The following is a 23,615-nucleotide window of genomic DNA, read 5'->3' as shown; positions in this document are numbered from 1 at the left end:
GCATGGCTCTACTGTACCAGCAGATGGCGCTATCCACTTAAGTAATGAAATCACTGATCTTAGAAACAAATCCATCATACCTTCTCTCCTACTCTTTCTTTTTAAGTTAAAGTACTTAAGAAATGAGCCCTCAGCTATGACTTCAACAGGAAGGAATAAAAATCAGTTTGGCAAGTTGAAAAGCACATCACTTGTGAGATAAGAAATGTTCATGTTTGAAAGATATTCTAAATCACAGAAGCTAAAATTAAAAACAGTTTTTAAAATGTAATTTTTTTTATATTAGTGTAGTGCTACTGTAATACACACCCTATTCATTTCCATGGTTTACACTATCTAGTCAGGTGTTTGTAAAGAACCTAATCTTGGTGATATCCTATAAGAGTGAATTTTTTAATTGTGCACGGAAAATAGAAGGATGAAGTGCTTTAATATGCAAAAACAGAAGAAGAGATTTCTGGTATCATTTTAATCAAATGCGATCTCTCTTCCTTGCAACAGTAGATGTTCAGATATCTAGCAGCCACAACTGAAGGTGACAGAGGGATCATATATTTGGCATTAAGAAGATAAGCAATGGCATATGACAAAACAGCACACAGCAGAGAGAAATCATCAGGTTTTGGGGGGTGATGAGGGGAGGATCCAGAAGTTGTTTGGTACCCTGACTTTATAATGTGAATTAACTGAGTGAAACAGCTCAAGAATAAAAGTTACACAACCCAACTGCACGGCATGACAATTTAATGGCATGGGCTTAATGCAGAAGTTACTGGGAGAGGGTCTTAGGTCTGTGTTATGCAGGAGGTCAAACGGGATGACCATAATGGTCCCTTCTGGCTTTAAACTATGACTGAAGAACTGTATACAGCCTAACCAAGGTGCCAAGGGACTTCAGAATGAGCCAAGATGGGAGTTGAGATATCCTGAGCTCTTATTTTAGCGATGTCATTGCCTCACTGCATGGCCAGGGGAAAGTCACTTCACTGTTCTGCCTTACTTTCCCTAACTGTAAAATGGGGATAGCAGCACTTTCACAAAACCTCTAATGCAGCCGGAGATGGGTATCTTAATCAGCTAATATCTGGACAGGGTTTTGAATATGCAAAGCTCTATATAAATATTAGGTTATACTATTCTCTCACTATATAAAAAAATGACAAAATTCAATTTAAAGGTCACTTTTTAAGGTAGCATTTCACAAGGAATTCCTTAGATGGGTCCATAGTCATCTAAACTTTCCTTAAATTGTTCCTCACACAATGTATAGCATTCTATTGTCTGGTAACTTTCAAAAAAGTCTCCTCTTCCTAATAGGCTACCCTCTATGTGTGCCTTATTCAGGCTTATTTACAGCCTAGTTCCCATATAACTTATTCACATGTTCTGATTTTAGAACTGGATAAGTGCAACATGTGTATATGTATAGTACATTTCTAGGTAGCTGCTACTTCAGAAACAAATCCTTTAGAATCATGGACTATCAGGGTTGGAAGGAACCTCAGGAGGTCATCTAATTCAAACCCCTGCTCAAAGCAGGACCAATCCCCCATTAAATCCCTAAATGGCCCCCTCAAGGATTGAACTTATAACCCTGGGCTTAGCAAGCCAATGCTCAAACCACTGAGCTATCCCTCCTCCAGGGCCGGTACCCTAGGCAAAACTTCCACCTTGCACCACCACCCCCACCCCTGCAGCAGCTCCCCACCCCCCACCTCCACCCTGAGGCCTCCCCCCACAGCAGCTCCCCCCCCGGGGAGCCATACAGCACCTTCCCACCCCAGCTCACCTCTGCTCCGTGTCCTCCCCTAGCATGTCGCCCCTGCTCTAATTTTCCTCCTAGGCTTGCGGCGCCAAACAGCTGGTTCGTGCTGCAAGCCTGGGAGGTGAGAGATGTGGAGCAGAGACCACACGCCAGGGGAGGAACTGCTGTAAAAAAAAAAAAAAAATTGGAGGCACCGCTTTTTGGCACCCCCAAATCTTGGCGCCCTAGGCAACCGCCTAGTTTGTCTTAATGGTAGCACCGGTCCTGCCCTCCTCCCTAAATTGGGGGAGGAGGGAAGGGGGAAACTACCTCCCCCTCCACTTCATCATATATATATACACACACTACAGCATTAGTGGTTAAAAGCCCAAGTTTGACAGGGCAGTCAGCACAAGTACATGTTCAGTGTAAGGATTTGATATCTGGTAGGTAATTGCTGCTGCACCTATACTAGCCATTGTTTGATATTTAGATAAGTCCAGCTGACAAGCTATGATGGAAGGCTGGCTCTGCTTGTATGAGCTCCATTTTCAAACTCACACAGACCTGAATGCTGCACATACGCAATAGTAGCAGGTTAGAGAGTTCCACCTCAGGAGCAGTGACTGGGTTAAGAAACTTAAGGCACTTAGCATGACTCTCTGTAACATTCAAGTCAATTCCCTCCAGTGTCCAGCCTCTCCATTATGACAGACATCCTTTTGACAGCTCTCTCTATATCTGACAGACATTTCCCTGTCCTGCTGGAATCAGCACACAGACTGCCAAAGCTATATCCAAGAGTGAGCTCTTAAAGCCTATTAAAAGCACAGCAGTGTCAGAAGCTTGTGGCTAGAGAATGGGATTCAGAGTCAAGAAATATGGGTTCTGCTCCTGGCACTACCATGAAGTTTTGTGCCATTGGCAAGTCATATAGCCTCCTTGCCTCAGTTTCCCCATCTGTAAATATGAGAAAACTCTATTTACCCTGCAGAGGTGAGGAGACACTGTCTTCATTCAATAGTTCTAAAGTGCTTCAAGACCCTGAGATGAAAGGTGCTAAAAGAGCAGAACTTTTATAGAGGAATAGATTTGTGCCTGTGCCATGAAAGTGGACCAAGTGGGTGGAGGGAGATAAGGACAAGCCAAAAGGTGAATAAGGCTAACAAGTACTTTCAGCTCCTGACTGATCACAATCATGTTAGCTATATGCCAAAAATATAGATATTTATCTTCTGTGCTCCTGGGCCTGTATTTACTGGTCAGGCATGAGAAACAGGCCTGACTCTGTAGGATATATAGGCAGGAGCACAGAAGATATCTGACAGCAGCTTTGAGCTTTGCATTTAGCCCATCTCCATCTCCATCTAACTCAACTACTATGTCGTGAATCCCAACAGCAGTAGAGTACTTCCAGGAGGTGCAGAACAATCTTGTCAAATCTATCCAGCAACATCCTTAAATGCATGTACAACATTTTCCAGTCCTATTTTTCTCCAGACAGTTCTTTAATTACCAAGCAATTTGTAGTAAGGTGGAGAGTAAGACACAGAGAGGCTTTGTATGATTTTATGTTTTGCATTCCTGGGTGATTACACTTTTAAAGTCTAAGTCAAGATAGCTCAGAGCTTTGGATAGAACACATCTAAAATGAACACATAAAATAAAACCATTTGTTTTAAAACAAAAGTTTGCTTCCTATTTTCTAACCAGTCCACATTCTCTTTGTATTTGATCCTTAAGATAGTGAAAATATTGTGTAATTAAATGCAAAATACTTGAAATACAAACTTCTGTGCACTCAATTACAAATATTAAAGATGGCTTTTGTATACACAATAAGCCACATTTTCATAGCGTAGTGCAAAAATAGTTGATTCACTGAAACTGCAAATAAGAAGAAAATGCATGTGTAGCGATACCAACTAGAAAGAAACTTTCCAAAAGGAAATTCTATAAAACAAAGCTGTAATTTTTCCAGAGCTTTTTAAAAATCATATATGGAAGTCCTCATGTGATAATTTCAAACATCAATGAGCTATAACCAAAGACAGGCCAAAGTAGCAGAGCTAAAAGCTGGAGCCAAAATTCAGTTGAGAGAGGACTGGAGGAATTCATTTTGGTTTACGACACATGATCTTACACTTGTTACTACAATATAGATCTAATTAATATGCAATGTCAAAGAAAGAATCCAGTTGTATTAGAGAGATTGCTTCTGATGCATCTTGATTTCTATGCAAAAGCTGCATCAGAGCAGACAAAGATAACCTAGGTAATTCCTTTTGTATTCAAGGACAATGAAGCACTGCTATGTTTGTCAAGCTGGGTCAGAATTATATTAGGCATCACGTCTAAAAAACCTATCTTTAAACTTTAAGTTAAAGAAAAAATATAATCCTTAGATTCATGATCTTTAAAGTAGCATTCTATATTCCTCCTAAACGTAAAGAAACAAGTTTTCTTCATTTGTTAATTACATTCCTCCATACAAAGTAACCTCTGTTTCTTCTTATTAACTTCATATCTAATCTGCCAGCACCAGTGAACCCAGCCATTCATTAGGAACAACAGAACATACAGTTTCATCTTTCACTGATGGTTTCGTTTTTTCACTGGACAGAGGCCAGACCCAAACTATTTGGGGGGGGGGGGAAGTCACAGACACACACAAGTCACTATTTATTTTGCATCCCAATATGACGACACCTGATACAAGCCAAGATGGAGAGAAATCGGAGTATTTCGTGTACAGGCATGAGAAGTCACAAGAGTAAAAAGGTAAAGGGGAGGGTAAAAGGGGTGTGGAAAGAAAAAAATATCTTGGTTTCTGACTAACTGGTTCCTGTTGGTTTTGCAGGTGAATACACTCTTGTTGCTATGCTCATAGAACTGTGCAGATCAGATATTCCTGTGTGTATAAATCACACCAATTTTTAAACTAGCCACTTCCAGAAAGAGGAACTTTTATCAGCAGAACTGATCAACTAAGGTGAGCAATCAGTTTTCAGCATTTATATGTATTTATTAGTAGTAAATCTATGTTATCTCTAACGTATATAATCTACCTATAATGTGCGTGCTGATGAGGAAGAAGAATAGAAAAGGTTAACTGGCAAAAAAAATTCTTCTAAAGGGAATATGTAACTGAAGTGGGACTGATTTCAAGGGTGTGTCCTATAATGAATTCACCATTTAAACCAGCACAGTGGCAGTGGATCTCATAATATCAAAAATGGATTTTTAAGCTTCATCCATCAACAACTGTGGCAATTATCTTTCACAGAAGCCATCCTGGGCTTTCTTTATTATGATTTTCTGGGAAAAAAAGGTTATTTAAGTGTGAGAAAAATATTTCTGTTGGCCCTGAGATAAAAAACTGTTTATTTCCTGAGATTTCTTGATTATAAAGAAGCATCTTATTTATCCTGAAGGAAATTACTGATCTGCACATTTCATAGCTGTTCTGTCATCAAAAATCTGAGACTGTTTCACCAACCCATAACTGTTAATATTTTCACAGCACTTTGAAAATATAAAACAAAATATAAGTGACAGACCGATCAAAGATTAATACTAAAACCTATCTAATGCTAAGGATTATTAACTCCCACATGCAATGGCTACAAGGAATATTTTTGTTGAGTTTATGCTGTAGATTACAGACCTATAATTTTAATGGCCATGGGTAGTGATCTGCACAGCCCCGAAAAGAATTTGAGATTGATTTTCCATTCCCAATAACTTTTCAATCCCAGGGTTAAAGCAGTAGTCTTAGTCCCTCTTTGTGGAGCAGTGGGAGACCTCCCATTTCTCAGCACTGAACTTCAAGCCCTTCAGCAAGCTAAAGAGCTCCAAAAGGGGTTCTCATCCATTCCTGAATGGAGGGAGGGTGGGGTATGTAAAACAAAGAAACTTGTAGGATTCTTAAAGCCCCAGAAGAAACAGAGTGAACCACTATGGACCAGGGTTGGGAGGGAAAATATTATGGTGACGTTACTGATTGTTTTAGAAACCTAGAGGAGTCTCTTAATAGTTATGGAATCCTTAGGAGAGGATAACACTTGCAAGGATTTCGTTGTTGTTTTTGTTTTTAGCAGCAAATTCTATTGTGGCCCCTTTGAAGAGAATCTGCTTTTTGTGTTGAGACTGACAGGTGTAGGAGAACCAGCACTGGAATGCACCTGCCAGAACTGGAGTTAGTAGCAGTGATACTTGTGGCATTGGAGGACTTTCATATAGACAGTGTAAAAGCCCCCAAAACTTTTCATATTGCCCATCCTAAGATGATAGTGTGACTATTACACCGATAGGATTCAGTCTTAGTTGGTCCTGGTGAAATTCCACAATGAGTGTAGCTACTGAGTTCAAATTTAAGGTATTCTCCATTACAACAGGCTTAATTTTGGCTTGGGGTTTTTTTTTGGTTTTTTTTTGTAATTTTTAGTCAGAGGCCTCTCTGATAAACTTTAAGGTCAGAAGGGACTATCATCTACTCTGACCCCCAACACATTGCAGGCCACAGAATCTTGCCCACCCATTCCTGTAAAACTGAAGTCCTCAAATCATGATTTAAAGACTTCAAGTTACAGAGAATTCACCATTTACACTTCTTTAAACCTGCAGGTGACCCATGCCCCATCCTGTAGAGAAAGACAAAAATCCTCCAGGGTTTCTGCCAATCTGACCCAGGGGAAAATTCCTTCCCATCCACAAATATGGGGATCAGTTAGACCTGAGCATGTGGCCAAGACCCAGGAGCAAGAGGTATAGTAAAGAATTCTCTGTTGTAACTCAGAGCCCTCAACATTTTGTGTTCCATCCCCGGCCTTTGGAGATATTTGTACTAGCAGTCGCAGATCGATTACATGCCATTGTAAGCAGTCTCATCATACCATCCCCTCCATAAACTATAAAGCTCAGTCTTGAAGCCAGTTAAGTTTTCTTCTCCCACTGCTCCCCTTGGAAGAATGGTTCCAGAACTTCACTTCTCCGATGGTTAGAAACCTTTGTGTAATTTCAAGCCTAAAAACTTATGACCAGTTTATATCCATTAATTCTGGTGTCAACATTGATATTTAACTTAAATAAATACCAGGGTGGGGAGGAGTTAGCCCTCTGATTTATTTATAGCAGGAACAGGAACATTTTAGTTTATTATTATTCTCAACAAACTCTATTATGCAAAAAGCGCTGCCACTAAAATTAGCGTCACAGTGATAGTGAGCCAATACAGAGATTCAATTTTCTCTTCTACAGCATGCAGTTCCACCAACACTGCATATTTTGCCAATGACATTCAAACCAGCACATGTGGCTTTGGATATACAATACCTAGCAATGATTGGACCAGACCAGAAGTGGTGGGGGAGCACCATTTTTGTAAACCAGAAATTCTGACTAGGTTCAAAAGTGTTTGATTTTTTAAAAAAATAAATCCTGTTTGTACAGATTTTGCCCTTCTCACTTCTAATCAGAAGTAGAAGAAATCATGAAGTTTCATGAGTGGCTAGTCTCATATGAGTTTTGCCATGAACAAAAACAAAGTACCCCTAGAACACTGAAATTTCCATGAAGTTTTCCGAGTTAAGATATTCAGATGTTTTGGACAAAGGTCAGACCAATGCTCAAACTTTCAAATACTTTTCTCAATGAAAGAGCATCAGTGCTTTCACTATTAAAAGCAATTTTTAAAAAATGTAGTTATAAATGCGTTTTTCACTTTGTAATTTTAAATTGCAAAAATATTTGTTTTCTGGGAAGTCCCTTCCTAATGTTTCTCAATGTATCTTGTTGCACTGGAGTCTACCAGAAGGCAAGCTTTTTATAATTCCAGCTAACTTTTTTAGAATGGATATCATCAACTAGAGGTGGAGCACAAAACCTACTGTTAATAGAAATATTCCAATACCATTAGTTTTTTATTATTATAAATTCCAACAATACAGTTTGGGGAAAGGAAAACACAACCCAGAAGCATTGTCCTGTCATGTTTTCAACCCAATAAGTATAATATTAGACTAGTATATAAGAACTGGAATGTGAAATTGACTAGAAATAAGTGAAACTGATTCATTTTTCACTGTTCAAAACTATAGTAGTAACTCTATATTGTTCTCCAGGTATATTTCTGACAAATCTGTAGGATGCTTATGTATCTAGGGTAGTGCCCCTGGACTCTGGACTATTGTCATCAAGCAAGTCCACTGTTTCCAGAAACAAACAAAACAGTCCTTGTGGTGTAGATTAATAGAATGCTATTAAAATCATCTTCCGGATGGCAACTTGCAATGAACCCACCCAACTAAAAAGGTTGTTTCGTTTTCCAGTTTCACTGCTGCCTTGAAAGAGGATTTCTTAAAGAGATAAATGATGCATTCAGCATTGGCTTTGTCACTCCTGCTAATTGCAGTTTCTTCCAACCTCGCAATGGCAATCAAAAAGGAAAAAAGAGCTCCCCAGACGCTGTCAAGAGGTGCAGTATGTTCACTTTATTTAATTGTTAATATAAAATGCAGCCACATGTTTAAATTCAATATACTCTTCTACTTTAAGACATTTGATAGCATATTATATTTATTTTAAGTGTGCTTATTTTCTCTGAAAAGAGCTATATGAAAAGAGCACTTCCCGTTATTCAACAAATCTATCCCTTGTGCACATTCACTCGTACCACTTTTCTTTCCCACCCCTCACCCTTATTGATTTTTTTTCCTTTTAGCTCTGCAAAACCAGCAGAGCTAACAGTGAGTAGGGCTCTGTTTCTTCTTGTGCAAGGAAATAAGTTACACAGTTCCAATAAGTTATGCCTGCGCAAACCCAATGAAGCAATGGAGTTGCACAGATAGCACTGAGTGCCTCTCTCACAGAGTCCACTCACCACTAGGGCGCCTCCTCCTGGCTGCTCTGGGAATTAGCTCCACTCTGGTCTGGCATACCTTTCCTCACCCTGTGGTCTCTAGCTGGAACTCAGGGTATTCCTTCTTTGTGACTTAGCCCTCCAGCCAGGTCACTGTACAGCCCCCCCATTCCAGGGTATCAGAGTCCCTTTGGCATCTGGGCAGTGGAGCCAAAGACTACCTAGGACAGTTTATGCCATTATCCCAGTGGCTGGTAGGGGAACCTGGGCCCACCTACTACTCTAGGTACCGGTCAGGAACTCTATGTCCACCTATGGCCTGCTTGCACCCAGACCCTGCTGCTGTTTCCCTGGCCTCCTTCCTATTTCTTTGCTCTCACGCTCTAGCCTCCCCACTCTCTAAGTTTATCAGCCCAAACCTCCTTCTCCCAGGGAATGACTGCAAACCACTTCCCCTGCAGCAGCTTTCTGCTGCTAACTTCCTGGCTTTATACCAGCCCTGACTACTCCTTCTCAGCTGGGTTCAACCTTCAATCAGCCTTTCAAGCTCTGTCTCTCCTTCAGTTGCAGCCTATCAGGTTAATTCACTCAACCTGCACTGCCTTGTGTGGCACATCACAGCCTCATTTGGCCTGCAGAATCTGTTACTAATAATGATGTAGTAGAAACAAATAACCCAACTTGACACATTTAACATGGAAATCATAGACTTCCTCCTTCCCCCCCACAACTATTTTTGCTTAAATCGTTTTCCAGAAGAGAAGCACATTTAGAGACTGACCAATGAGGATGCTCACATATCTATCTCCTGTTCATTTTCACACTTAAGAAATTCCTTGTTATGCAAAATTTTCAACTTTACATTTAAAGTTAAGACTAGTTAACATTAATGATTACTTAATGTTAATTCCCTTAAGAATATGGGTACTGGCAGGACCTGCTCCAGGCACCAGCGCAGCAAGCAGGTGCTTGGGGCAGCCAACGGAAAGGGGCAGCACGTCCAGCTCTTCAGCAGCAATTCAGCAGCGGGTCCCTCAGTCCCTCTCAACCACAGCTTTTTTTTTTTGGGGGGGGGGGGGGGGACTGCTTGGGGCAGCAAAAATGCTGGACCCAGCCCTGGGTACAGGAATAGTTTAGGAGCTCTGCAAGGTCCTTGCCACTTCTCCATCTCCATTTGTGGAATTTGGATACAATTACTTGCTTTGCATAATCTCCAGATACCTCCCCTGCCTCTCCCTATCATGTAATGTTTAAGAACTCTATAGTCCTCAACTACCCATAACCAGGGGCAGCTCTAGCGTTTTTGCTGCCCCAAGCGGGGGTGGGGGAGAAGTCGCTATTGGTAGCATTTCAGTGGCAGCTCTACCGCCGACGCTTCATTTTTCAGCAGCAGGTCCTTCCCGCCAAATTGCCACCGAAGAGCCAGATGTGCTGCCCCTTTCCGTTGGCCTCCCCAAGCACCTGTTTGCTGCACTGGTGCAGGCCCTGCCCATAACTCACACTTGGCAAAATTCATCCCACACAAAGAGAATTAGCACAAGGCATATGCACCATATAACTCCCATCTAATCCCAAGTATCCCTGAGGGCTCACACATCCTTCCATGCAAAGAGAGGGGAACTCTCTGTAGCTGAAAGTCTGATAACCTATTGCAATCATACTGAAGTCCTGCAGTCCTTGACCAGCAAGGCTTTAAAAAAATGCCAGCACCAAGCCCTAATATGTCACTCCACATAGGACAGGATTGAAAATGGAAGTTAGAATCATTTGAATTTTGCAATTCCTTATTTTGGAATTGTGGAAGAAATAGTCACTGACAGTATGTCACAGCTTGCTTGCTCTGAATTCCAAGCTTCTGAGACACAGTATAAGTTTAACTATGTAACTTGCAGCCCCAGAACTCATAAGGGAATTTATTGCTCTTTCCAGCAGTCCAGAATGCTAAGAAATCTCTACTACAATAAAGAGATTTTATATTAGCTCTTCTTAGCTATAAAACAATCCCTTACCTCAGTCACTGAATCAAGCCAAGCTCAGCTGCTTATTGGTCAAACAGATCAGAATAAGATTACCAACCTGTGAGATACATCGTTAACCTAAATGGTCCTCCTTAAATGATAGGAGACCAAGAGATACCAGATTTAAAACATCTCAGGCTTTCCTCTTTAACCCATTATAATGCAGCCTGAATCTTGTCAAAGATCAAATACTGACAAGACTGGATAAAGAAAGAGATTGAAAAATATTGGTTGTTGTCTCTAGGTGGAGCTTTATGACAAGATCCTACATGGTTGAGATTGACCAAGATACTCAGCAGAGAAGAATCAGGCAGGATTTCAGCTGGCTCCAGTGGTGAAAGTAACTTACAGGACTTACCAGTACTGGCGGAGTCCTGAGGGGGGCGTGGCCTCATACGGAAGAGGCGTGGCCTCAAGATTTATAGGCCCTGGGGCACCAGCTGTGGCTGGGAGACCCAGGGCCTTTAAAACAACCAGGGACTTGCAGCTGAAGAGGTGGCTGGGAGCCCCCAGGGGCTCAGGGGCAAATTAAAGGGCCCAGGATTCCGGCCCCCAGGGGGAATCCCGAACTTTGCGAGGCTGGGGCAGGGATTTAAAGGGCCCAGAGTTCCTGCTGCTGAGGGGAGCCCTGAGCCCTTTAAATCCTGGCCCCAGCCCAGCCGCCAGAGCCGTGGCCAGGATTCAATGGGCTCAGGGCTGCCCGCAGCCCCAGGGAGCTCTGAGCCCTTTAAATCCTGGCCCCTGCCCGGCTGCCAGAGCTGCGGCCGGAATTCAAAGGGCTCTGGGCTGCCCGCAGCCGCAGGGAGCTCTGAGCCCTTTAAATCTCAGCTGCGGCCGGGATTTAAAGGGCTCTGGGCTGCCTCTTTAGAAACCTGAATACCTTTGTAAACCTGTTCACTGGTCCTTTGTGCCTAAGTTTACTTATCTGTTAAATTAGTGTAATACTCAAAAGTTCAGAGACTTAATACCTACATGGAGTTTTGAAGGCTCCATGGATAAAAAAAAATCCTATCTCTGTGCAAGATATTGCTAAATGTCCAGAACATAAGTTATTTTCAAGACTATGTTGGTTAATCCCTCCATTGTGATTACAGGCTGGGGAGATGATATTACTTGGGTGCAAACCTATGAAGAAGGGCTTTTTCAAGCAAGAAAAAGGTAAAGAACCTTTAGAAAAGATAAAAGTTGTCAACTATCTAGTCAAAATACTGTAAAGAAAAAGCAAAACAAAAAATCCCACTCTAGCTAATCTAGAAAGCATCTTGTAACAAAAACAAAAACGTAAATTCTATCAGTAAAAGCAACATCTTTTTGGTAATCGCACTGTGGCTTACTGCATGAAGCACTGTTAGACAAGATGTTGGCATTAATGCGTGCGTGTATGTGTATGGAATAGAAAATTGCCACAGGAAAAATGTCTATTATCAGAAAGTAAATAGAGATAAATACCATCATGAAAACTAGTCTGATTAATTCCTCAGCTTTACCACAACAGCATGAGCCAGTAATAGAACCTCAGGCAACAATCTGTTGCATTAACTGTTATCTCAATGCTTTCCCCTTTGGCTTATAGTATTAAATACATGGGCAGTTCCTCACTGTTCACAACTCGTCTAGAATGAGTTCCTTTTGAGATTCAGTGGGAAGTACACTTGAGGATTCCTGTACACCTCATAACCTCACTCTCCTCCAGATTACTCCTCCAAACCCACTTCTTTCTACAGCAAGAAGGCACAGTCTCAGGCCAACTCAGATTTAAAAGAAGAGGCAGCTAATCTGATACATATCTTGTGAAAGCAAGGAGGAAAATCCTACTGAGTGCTATTGACTATAGTGGCAAAACACATAGTAATAAGCACTGTGCTGAGCACAAGAACTGGTAAAAAAAAAAATGATCTCACAAAATTTGGGGTTTTTTAATTATCTTTCAACATTTTGGGGGGAAAGTATCTAAATTTTTAAATTTCATCAACATTTTTCATTTGGGGAAAAATTTAAGCCAATTTCGCAGCTGCTCAAATTCCCTCTCCCACCCCCACCAATTTTTCAATGAAACTTTTCATAGACAATTTTCAAGGGAGGGGCAGTTTAATAAAAAATAAATAGATTTTTTAATGAAAAAAAAAAAAAACCCTTGTAGAAAACCAGATCAAGGAAAGTATCCACAAGACTGGGCTAGAGAATGATTCTCTTTGTAAGCCTTCCTGGAACTATATATTAAGCAATAATAAAAAGATGAGCCTCTACGGTCTCCAAGCTGAGAACCTCTTAGTTTACAATATATCTGGCGCCTCTATTTTGTTGCGTTCCTTTTTATGAACGAATTGCATGACACTATTGTCTCTAAGCTCAGAAATATGCTCCATTCTTCCCAATGCCTCCGTCTAGTTATTAGTTCGGTGTAACATAAGATACAACAGCAGTTGCATATCCAGGCCTGTTTGTAAAATTAGAGTCACTTGGTTACTCATCAGATGATCTAATTATGTATTTTTTGTTGTTCTTGTTGTTATTAAAGTAACAAACCACTGATGGTCATTCATCATCTGGAGGACTGTCAATACTGCCAAGGTAATTTCAATTGTCTGATTGTTAATTTAATTTGAGGAGTTTTAGAACATATATCTGCCAATCTCTAGGTTGTTATATGGCCCCTTACTATAGTTATCTGCAACACTGAATCACTTTCTCAGATATGCTGCATATTCAATAGAAAGTATCTCCAAAAAGTAAACAATGAAAACAGGCTGCTCACAAACCCCATCACAAGCCTTTTACAACAGAGAACATGAAAAAATACCTTACAAAGCTGTTCTGCAAAGCCTGATGCAGTATTAGACAGTTTAAATTAAGATGCATGAATTTACTCCTGACTCACTGAACAGATTTAATATTGTTCTTTCCTCCTGAACTGGTAACCAGAGAACGAGACTGGGGCATGACTGCTGAAATTGACCTAAGAAGAATTTACCGAGAATAATACACTTTTGTCAAGCTGGTGCTCGACACCCATTGAAATGAAAGGCCTCAGAAGTAACAGGAGAAAGCTTCTATTTGTATAGCTGAAGGTTGTCCCGACACAGGACAAAACCAAAATGTGGTGACAGATCTGTGACCTGTCTCATTAGAAATGTGGAGAAAGCAAAGCAAAGCATGAAAGTCTCATGCATACGTTGCCACAGTATAGAAGGAAAAATAAATTTTGGAAGCAATGATTGAGAACAGCTTTTAAAACCATCACAACATCTTTTCTAGCACTGAAGAAGGTTTTTGCTGAAAATGAGGAAATACAAGAAATGGCTCAAAATAACTTCATCATGCTAAATCTCATGGTAAGGAGATATATATTGCACATTTTAAATGAATGCATCTCAGCATATGTTGTCACTTTAGTATTATCTACCATGGCTTCATATGCTCCTACATGCTAGTTTCACAAAGTGCAAATGAATATTTAATAATTTGCTTTTAATTTTCCTGTCAGCATGAAACCACAGATAAGAACTTGTCACCTGACGGACAATATGTACCTCGAATCATGTTTGTAGGTATGCACAATATACATCTTCTTTAAAAATGAAACCTCATTTCAGTAGTATGTATGTGTTATAGGAATTTTCTCCCTCATGATGTACAGGATATTTAACATTTTAGTTTATTAATTTTTGAGTTAGCATGGTATAGAACAAACTCTTTCCCCCTTCAAGGCATCAAACAAAACTACAGAAATGTAGGGCTGGAAGGGTTCTTGAGAAATCAGATAGCTCAGTGGTTTGAGCATTAGCCTCCTAAACTAGGGTTATGAGTTCAGCCCTTAAGGGAGCAATTTGGAGATTAGTCCTGCTTTGAACAGGGGCTTGGACTTAGTTGACCTTCTGAGGTCCCTTCCAACTCTGATATTCTAAATCACCTAGTCCATTTGCCTGCACTGAGACAGTATTAAATATGCCTAGATCATCCCTGACAGGTGTTTGTCTTTAAAACCTTCAATGATGGGGACTCCACAACCTTCCTTAGAAGCCTATTCCAGAGCTTAATGGCCCTTATAGTTAGAACATTTTCCTTAATATCTAAATCTCCCTTGCTGTAGACTAAGCCCATTACTTCTTGTTGAAGTGTATGTGAAAGTAGCTTGGGTTTGAGTCCCCCCCTTCAATCTTAGAATTCCATTACCATAGGATCTTCCCACTCCTGGGTTGAGCCTGAACATGGTGTGACATTTTCAAAACATTGCCACTTAGTGTAGACTCCTTCGGTCCCTGGGGTAAGGGAGACAGCAGGGGCCAATGATTCCACATCCTGGAAAGGGGATAATAAATGAAAGGTCAGCACTGGCAGATGGTGCAGAAGGGGAAAGTACCCACAAGCCATGGGGGGGGGGGCAGGGAGAGAAGAGAGAGAGGGAAGTGATTTAAACAAACAACTTGGATTTAAAACCAGTCCACCAGGTAGCTCTCCACAGATCTGTCCGCAAAAGAAATCAATGCTATATACATATTTCCCTGACCCTCCAAAACCAAGCAGAGCCGCAGCTATTGGCAAGTTTGGTAAGAGGAGGAGTTTACGGAGTTGCCTAATTGGGAAGAAATCTCCATGAATGTCTAATAAATTGCTCATACAGCATTGCAATAGTATGTCCCTGCAAAGAGTCTCACAGTGGTGCAGTGTGTATTTTTAATGTGCTCATCACTAGGCTGGTAAAAAAGAGATATGTCAGCCTGCAATATAACCCAGTTTTGCACGAGGCCAGCTGATCCCAAAAAGAATTGAATCCAATGCCACATGGGGGCAGGGGTGCTCTGAAGCTGCAATGCAATCCCAGGGCTGCTCAAGTGGAAGAGGTTGTAAATGGGGAAATTATGCTAGTAAGTGTTTGACACCACCACCCTCGTCGATCCTGGTCCCTCTCTTTCTAAGTGCCAGCCCTGACAGCTGCCATAAGCCCCATGCGGGGGATGAAGGTGTGATGGATTGGATCACAGAAACTCCCTTGGGGCTGCCAATTGATGTGCCAAGACTACTTCTTCCCCTGCTTTCCCTGCCAGCTTGGGACTCCAGCACCATGTCTTGCTGAGCCAGACACGCCAGTCTGCTCCAACACAGACCCAGGGCCTGAACCACGTGTCCCAAAGCTGCAGACTTAACTGAAAGCAACTTAAGAACTGCTCCTGTCTCTAGCACCCAGATAATCAACTCCCAATGGGGTCCAAACCCCAAATAAATCTGTTTTTCCCTGTATAAAGCTTATACAGGGTAAACTGAAATTGTTTGCCCTCTATAACACTGATAGAAAGATATGCACAGCTGTTTGCCCCTGCCAGGTATTAATACATACTCTGAGTTAATTAATAAGTAAAAAGTGAAAGTAGGATTTAAGTGGTTCCAAGCAATAGCAGACAGAACAAAGTGACAAAAACAACAGGGAGTCTGGTGGCACCTTAAAGACTAACAGATTTATTTGGGCATAAACTTTCATGGGTAAAAAACCTCAATTCTTCGCATCTGAAGAAGTGAGGTTTTTTACCCATGAAAGCCTATGCCCAAATAAATCTGTTAGTCTTTAAGGTGCCACCAGACTCCTTGTTGTTTTTGTGAATACAGACTAACACGGCTACCCCCGATACAGAACAAAGTGAATTACCAAGCAAAATAAAATAAGAACCGCGCAAGTTTTTTATCTGAATACAGATAAATCTCATCCTCAGAGATGTTTCAATAAGTTTCTTTCACAGACTGGACACCTTCCTAGTCTGGGCACAATTCTTTCCCCTGGTACAGCCCTTGTTCCAGCTCAAGTGGTCGCTAGGGGATTTCTCATGATGGCCGCCCCTTTTGTTCTGGTCAACCCCCTTTATATCTTTTGCATAAGGCGGGAATCCTTTTTTCCCTCTCTGTGTTCCCACCCCTCCTTCTAAATGGAAAAGCACCAGGTTAAAGATGGATTCCAGTTCAGGAGACATGATAACATGTCACTAAGACTTCATTACTCACTTGCCAGCACACACATATACAGGAAGATTTACAAATAAAACAGAGCCATTTACAGTCAATTGTCCTGGTTGATGGGAGCCAGCAAGATTCCAAACCACCATTAATGGCCCACACTTTGCATAATTACAATAGACCCTCAGAGTTATAGTTCACATTTCTAGTTTCAGATACAAGAATGATGCATTCATACAAATAGGATGAACACATTCAGTAGATTAGAAGTTTTGTAATTATACCTTACAAGAAACCTTTTGCATGAAGTATATTTTAGTTAAATTATATTCACACTCATCAGCATACTTTCATAAAATCATATAGAGTGCAACATCACAGCATTGTTGACAGGTCCCTATAATCATTATTTTCAAACAAGTTGCCTCCTTCAGGAAAGGGCCAATGAGGGGGATATAAACCGACAGTTACAAACACACAGCATTGTATCTTCATGGCAAAGGTGGAATTTTCATTTTTTTTTAAAAGAAACTGTCACAAAGAGAGAGAAATCATATAGAATCAATGATGGATGAGCTCAGTGTGGCTCTTAAACCCCTGATCTGTAGATCACCAGGAATCCAAGGTGTTCTTCTTGGTGGTCTTCAGAATGAATCCTTTTCAAGTCTCAAAATGGTGCAGTGGCTATAGCCCTAACTTTGCCTGTGGAGACCTGAGTTCAAATCTCTCCACCATCATAGACTCCTTCAGTGACTTGGGCAAATCACTTAATCTTTTTATGGCTTAGTTCCCCTATTGTAAAATGAGGATAAGAGAATTTTCCTTCTTTTCTGGGAAGGATGAATGCATTAAAGATTGTGAGGCGCTCAGATACTGTGGTGATTGGACCATAAATTCATAGACTCCAGGACTGGAAGAGACCTCGAAAGGTCATCGAGTCCAGTTCCCTGCCCTCATGGCAGGACCAAATACTGTCTAGACCATCCCTGATAGACATTTATCTAATCTACTCTTAAATATGTCCAGAGATGGAGATTTCACAACCTCTCTAGGCAATTTATTCCAGTGTTTAACCACCCTGACAGTTAGGAGCTTTTTTCTAATGTCCAGCCTAAATCTCCCTTGCTGCAGTTTAAGCCCATTGCTTCTCGTTCTATCCTTAGAGGCTAAGATGAACAAGTTTTCTCCCTCCTCCTGATGACACCCTTTTAGATACCTGAAAACTGCTATCATGTCCCCTCTCAGTCTTCTCTTTTCCAAACTAAACAAACCCAATTCTTTCAGCCTTCCTTCATAGGTCATGTTCTCAAGACCTTTAATCATTCTTGTTGCTCTTCTCTGGACCCTCTCCAATTTCTCCACATCTTTCTTGAAATGCTGTGCCCAGAACTGGACACAATACTCCAGTTGAGGCCTAACCAGCGCAGAGTAGAGCAGAAGAATGACTTCTCGTGTCTTGCTCAAAACACACCTGTTAATGCATCCCAGAATCACGTTTGCTTTTTTTGCAACAGCGTCACACTGTTCACTCATACTTAGCTTGTGGTCCACTATAACCCCTAGATCCTTTTCTGCTATACTCCTTCCTAGACAGTCTCTTCCCATTCTGTATGTGTGAAACTGATTGTTCCTTCCTAAGTGGAGCACTTTGCATTTGTCTGTATTAAACTTCATCCTGTTTACCTCAGACCATTTCTCCAATTTGTCCAGATCATTTTGAATTATGACTCTGTTCTCCAAAGCAGTTGCAATCCCTCCCAGTTTGGTATCATCTGCAAGCTTAATAAGCGTACTTTCTATGCCAACATCTAAGTCGTTGATGAAGATATTGAACAGAGCCAGTCCCAAAACAGACCCCTGCGGAACCCCACTTGTTATACCTTTCCAGCAGGGTTGGGATCCATTAATAACTACTCTCTGAGTACGGTTATCCAGCCAGTTATGCACCCACCTTATGGTAGCCCCATCTAAATTGTATTTGCCTAGTTTATCGATAAGAATATCATGTGAGACCATATCGAATGCCTTACTAAAGTCTAGGTATACCACATCCACTGCTTCTCCCTTATCCACAAGACTCGTTATCCTATCAAAGAAAGCTATCAGATTGGTTTGACATGATTTCTTCTTTACAAATCCATTCTGGCTATTCCCTCTCACCTTACCACCTTTCAAGTGTTTGCAGATGATTTCCTTAATTACTTGCTCCATTATCTTCCCTGGCACAGAAGTTAAACTAACTGGTCCGTAGTTTCCTGGGTTATTTTTATTTCCCTGGGTTGTTTTTATTTCCCTTTTTATAGATGGGCACTATATCTGCCCTTTTCCAGTCTTCTGGAATCTCTCCCGTCTCCCATGATTTTCCAAAGATAATAGTTTTTCTAAGTGATTTTTAACTTGTTCTTTTTTTATTTTATCTTCTAAACCTACCCCCTTCCCATAAGCACTGACCATACAAGTCAAGTTATGAGAATTTTAGTCAGAAAGCTTGAGAAAGGAAGTGAGCCAGAGAGGGGATAATAAAAGTTGGCCCTCAGAAAGTAAAAGTCTGAGAATCAGAGTAATAAATGATTATTGCTCTGAAAGCTCCACATAAATTATATGAATGCCTTACCCAATGTATGTGCATAGTTTTACATACTGAATATTAAGGCTGTTGATTAATTGCAGTTAACTCACACACTTACCTCAAAAAAATTAATCACGATTAGTCACAGTTTTAATCAAACTGTTAAACATAGAATACCAATTGAAATTTATTAAATATTTTGAATTTTTTCTACATTTCCAAATATACTTATTTCATTTACAACACATAATACAGTGTTCACTTTATATTTATTTTTTATTATATTGACTAAAAATTATAAGCAATAGTATTTTTCAATTCACCTCAAAACAAGTATATAGTTGCAATCTCTTTATCATGAAAGTTGAACTTACAAATATAGGCTCTAAAGTTTTACATTGTTTTGTTTTTGAGTGCACTTATGTAACAAAAAAAAATCTACAAGTCCACTCAGTCCTACTTCTTGGTCAGCCAATCACTAAGCTAAATGAGTTTGTTTACATTTACGGGAGATAATGCTGCCCTCTTCTTATTTACAATGTCACCTGAAAGCGAGAACAGGCTTTTGCATAGCACTTTTGTAGCCAGCATTGATTGCAAGGTATTTATATGCCAGATATGCTAAGCATTCATATGCCCTTTCATGCTTTGGCTACCATTCCAGAGGACATGCTTCCACGATGATGACGCTCATTACAAAAATAATGTGTTAATTAAATTTGTGACTGAGCTCCTTGGGGGAGAATTGTATGCCTCCTGTTCTGTTTTACCCACATTCTGCCATATATTTCATGTTATAGCAGTCTTGGATGATGACCCAGCATGTAGTGTTCATTTTAAGAACACTTTCACTGCAACTTTGACAAAACACAAAGAAGGTATCAATGTGAGATTTCTAAGGATAGCTACAGCACTAGACCCAAGGTTTAAGAACCTGAAGTGCCTTCCAGCATCTGAGAGGGATGAGCTATGGAGCATGCTTTCAGAAGTTTTAAAAGAGCAATACTCCAATGTGGAAACTACAGAATGCAAACCACCAAAAAAGAAAATCAGCCTTCTGCTAGTGGCATCTGACTCAGATGATAAAAATGAACATGCGTTGGTCTGTGCCGCTTTGGATCGTTATTGAGCAGAACCCATCATCAGCATGGACCAATGTCCTCTGGAATGGTGGTTGAAGCATGAAGGGACATGTGAATCTTTAGCACATCTGGCATGTAAATATCTTATAACACTGGCTACAACAGTGCCAAGCAAACACCTGTTCTCACTTTCAGGTGACATTGTAAACAAGAAGTTGGCAGCATTATCTCCTGCAAATGTAAACAAACTTGTTTGTATTCTATGTTGTAATGGAAATCAATATATTTAAAAATGTAAAAAACAACATTTAAATAAATGGTATTCTATTAACAGCATGCGATTAATTGCATGATTAATGACAATTTTTAATCACACAATTAATCAATTGACAGCCCTACTGAATATATATTCAATCAGACTGGCCTCTTTTTTGTGATATTTTCCTTTAAACATGCAATAGAATATACATACTGGTGAACACAACATATATCCCTCTTTAATAATTAATACATACTATTTAAAATAAATCTCTCACTCATTCAGTACTTATCAGTGTAATAAGAACTCTGGGTGGAAAAGAATGTAATTATTCCATTTGCTCTAAATTAGTGTCCACCAAAACTATATTTAAGTTGACTCTGCCTCATATTCACAATCAGTAGATATTGAAGATGCTGTTACTGAGAATGCAATGGGATATTGTATAATGTCTCTACTTTTTCAGACCCCTCTCTCACAGTAAGAGCTGATATCACTGGAAGATATTCTAATCGACTCTATACTTATGAACCACAAGACATACCATTCTGTAAGTATCCACATTGTGAAGGCTTTGCATTTCACACTGTGACCAGTGAGACATACCCTACCCATTGATCTGTGCTTGAGGATCAGACAGCATTTCATTGTCCTTCCTGCTCAGCACCCTAAAAATACCTAGGGAAATTCTTTAAAAGAGTCTATAAAAATATGATTAGGAGCTTGATCCTGCAAGAGGTCAAACACTCTGGTCCTGATCCAGCAAAGCACTTAAGTACACAAATATTCCCACTGAAATTAGTAGGACTATTCAATGCATGTCAATTTACACATGTGTTCAAAAGTTTACAGGACCAAGGTGTAACTGGAACAGTGAAAATTACTATCCACAAAAGGGCTGTCAAACGCACAAAGTAAACAGCCTAGGGAAAAAATTGAGTAAATTTAAAAAGTTGGGAGAAAAATATTTTGAGTTACTTACGTACAACCTAGGATTACTCATTGTCAGACAGAAAAGTAATTTTTCAAGTTAACCTTGTCCCTTTCATATCACAGCATCTATAAGAATGTATAGCATTTTTCTTACCCCAAATAGAATATTAGATGTACTGAAGACTATTGATTTGTATGTTAGCGCTTCAAGTAGGATTATAAGATTTACTGTTGAGGATCAGTTTTAAAATATGAAAAGTGAAAGGAAGTGAAAAGTGATGAAATGGAGCTTGTCAAGTTCTTAGTAGTAATGAACCATGAAACTCTATACCCTTGGTTTCAGTAAACGGTGCCAAAAATCCCACAGTAAAAAGATCTACAGTATATTTTGTGCCTCAATATACATCAATTAATTCACAAGCAAAACATCTTGATAAATTGAGATTTTATTTTCAGATAGAAGTGTACTTCAAATTTTTTTTTAATTTGCAGTTTATTCTTCTTCTTCCAGTGATAGAGAACATGAAGAAAGCATTACGCCTCATTCAGACTGAACTGTAACTTGTGGCAGTGAAATCACCATAACCTCTACTAGGTGAAATGGTACAAGGAACCCTTCCATATCTGAAATATACTCATTAGCTGATTTGTCTGTATTAGCATTTAAACCTTATAGCAATCAATTGTGGTACACAGAATTTCATATGAAAAATATATTACCATGTATATATAACACTTTTGAAAGTGAACTGAGTGTTTAAAACATGTAAAACCTTAGCTGCACAGATAAATTCACGGGGGATGGTAAAATGATGCAAAAAAACCTTTGAATTCTAGGTTACTGATTCAAATCTGGTCCAGTAAAGCTTGACCAGAAGTTGTAAGCCATCCCATCTGACGGCTGCTTGGTAGCCTGCGCCAGTTAATAACCTTTGCTGAGAGGATCTGATCAGAAGACATTTCCTAGAGAGGTTGAAGCAGAAAAGGATAATATGTTCATTGTAACTTTTCAAGAGAAGCTCAGTTGGCAGTGTAGGAGTGGCTCGTCTGTGTGTCCAGCATTCTTCTGTATGACTATGTGATTGTTAAAAGCAGAACATATACTTTGATGCTGAATATACAACTAACGGAACTAAGTGAACAGTATGGGCTCTGTCAGATAAAATACAGCAAAACCTAAATAAAAGGCCTTTGACTTTGAGGAAAATATATTAATGCAATGGATTAGAAGGAAGGAATTCCCAGCTTCAACATAAACTTCAGGACCATAACACCCAGACATAAGAATGGCCAAACTGGGTCAGATCAAAGATTCATCTAGCCCAGTATCCTGTCTTCCAACAATGAGCAATGCCAGGTGCCTCAGAGGGAATGATAATCATCATCAGGTGATGCATCCCCTGTCGCCCATTCACAGCTTCTGGCATACAGAGACTAGGGGCACCATCCCTGTCCAATGGCTAACAGCCATTGATGGACCTATCCTCCATGAACTTATCTAGTTCTCTTTTGAACACTGTCATAGATTCATTTGTTAAGAAGAAATTAAGTTACTCCTAGCCATAAAGTAAAATGTTGTTCATAAAGAGATTTGCTGTTATAACAGAGTTTGAGAGAGACATGGAGAAAAATGATCTGTATGCTTAAAGAAAAATTCAATTTCTTACATCAGTCACTAATAGTATATTATCTTGACACTCAGTAAAATGAATTTTGTACCTGTAGGAAGATGTTGAAAATAAAATTAAAAACTGTCAAATATGTCCCTCCTAACCCTGTTTGGTTACTCATTTGATACACAATTCAAATTGTGTGAGGCATAGGAAATCCAGAGACTAGCCAGAATAAAAGTGGTATCACTTTGTCATTTTCAAGTGTCATGATTAGACCCGGTTGGAATGGGGGGCAGGTGGGCCCCCCCCAGTGAAAACTTGAAATTTCATTGAATAATTTATTTTTAATAAGCCCTAACTGTGAGTCCAGGTGTCCTTCATGTATCAAGGACCAACTCCTCAGTGCAGAACAATACTCCATATTCTCTGGTCAAGTCCAAAAACCCACCTACCATTCCAGAGGACTGCAAGACGTATGCCTAGCAATCATAATGATTTCCACTCCCACAGTGATTGGAAATACAGTGAGAGGCTGTGAATGAGATAAATGTCATGGCTTCTTAAACCAAGTATTGAAGACTTGATGTTACTGTAT

The 23,615-nt window shown here is 40.0% G+C and overlaps 1 protein-coding gene across 3 annotated transcripts; it reads left to right on the top strand.

Moving 5' to 3' along the window:
* Positions 1-504: 504 nt before the first annotated feature.
* On the top strand, positions 505-23,235 carry AGR3 (anterior gradient 3, protein disulphide isomerase family member). 3 transcript variants are annotated; one of them, XM_050938770.1, is made up of 9 exons: positions 505-619; positions 4,605-4,736; positions 8,074-8,219; positions 11,716-11,779; positions 13,140-13,192; positions 13,877-13,953; positions 14,106-14,169; positions 20,941-21,024; positions 21,900-23,235. In XM_050938770.1, exons 3-9 carry the CDS (start codon positions 8,114-8,116, stop codon positions 21,959-21,961), a joined length of 510 nt encoding a protein of 169 aa, XP_050794727.1. In that variant the 5' UTR covers positions 505-619; positions 4,605-4,736; positions 8,074-8,113; the 3' UTR covers positions 21,962-23,235. The 3 variants fall into 3 exon arrangements, with proteins under 3 accessions (XP_050794727.1, XP_050794728.1, XP_050794726.1); XM_050938771.1 differs by lacking the exon at positions 505-619 and adding an exon at positions 4,447-4,525 and having other exon boundaries at positions 21,919-23,235; XM_050938769.1 differs by lacking the exon at positions 505-619 and adding an exon at positions 4,447-4,525.
* The last annotated feature ends 380 nt before the right edge of the window (positions 23,236-23,615 follow it).

The sequence above is a fragment of the Gopherus flavomarginatus genome, chromosome 2 (genome assembly GCF_025201925.1).
Source record: "Gopherus flavomarginatus isolate rGopFla2 chromosome 2, rGopFla2.mat.asm, whole genome shotgun sequence".
NCBI classification, from domain to species: domain Eukaryota; kingdom Metazoa; phylum Chordata; order Testudines; family Testudinidae; genus Gopherus; species Gopherus flavomarginatus.
The sequence above is the reverse complement of the archived record's forward strand: the minus strand, read 5'-3'. Positions and strand labels throughout refer to the sequence as shown.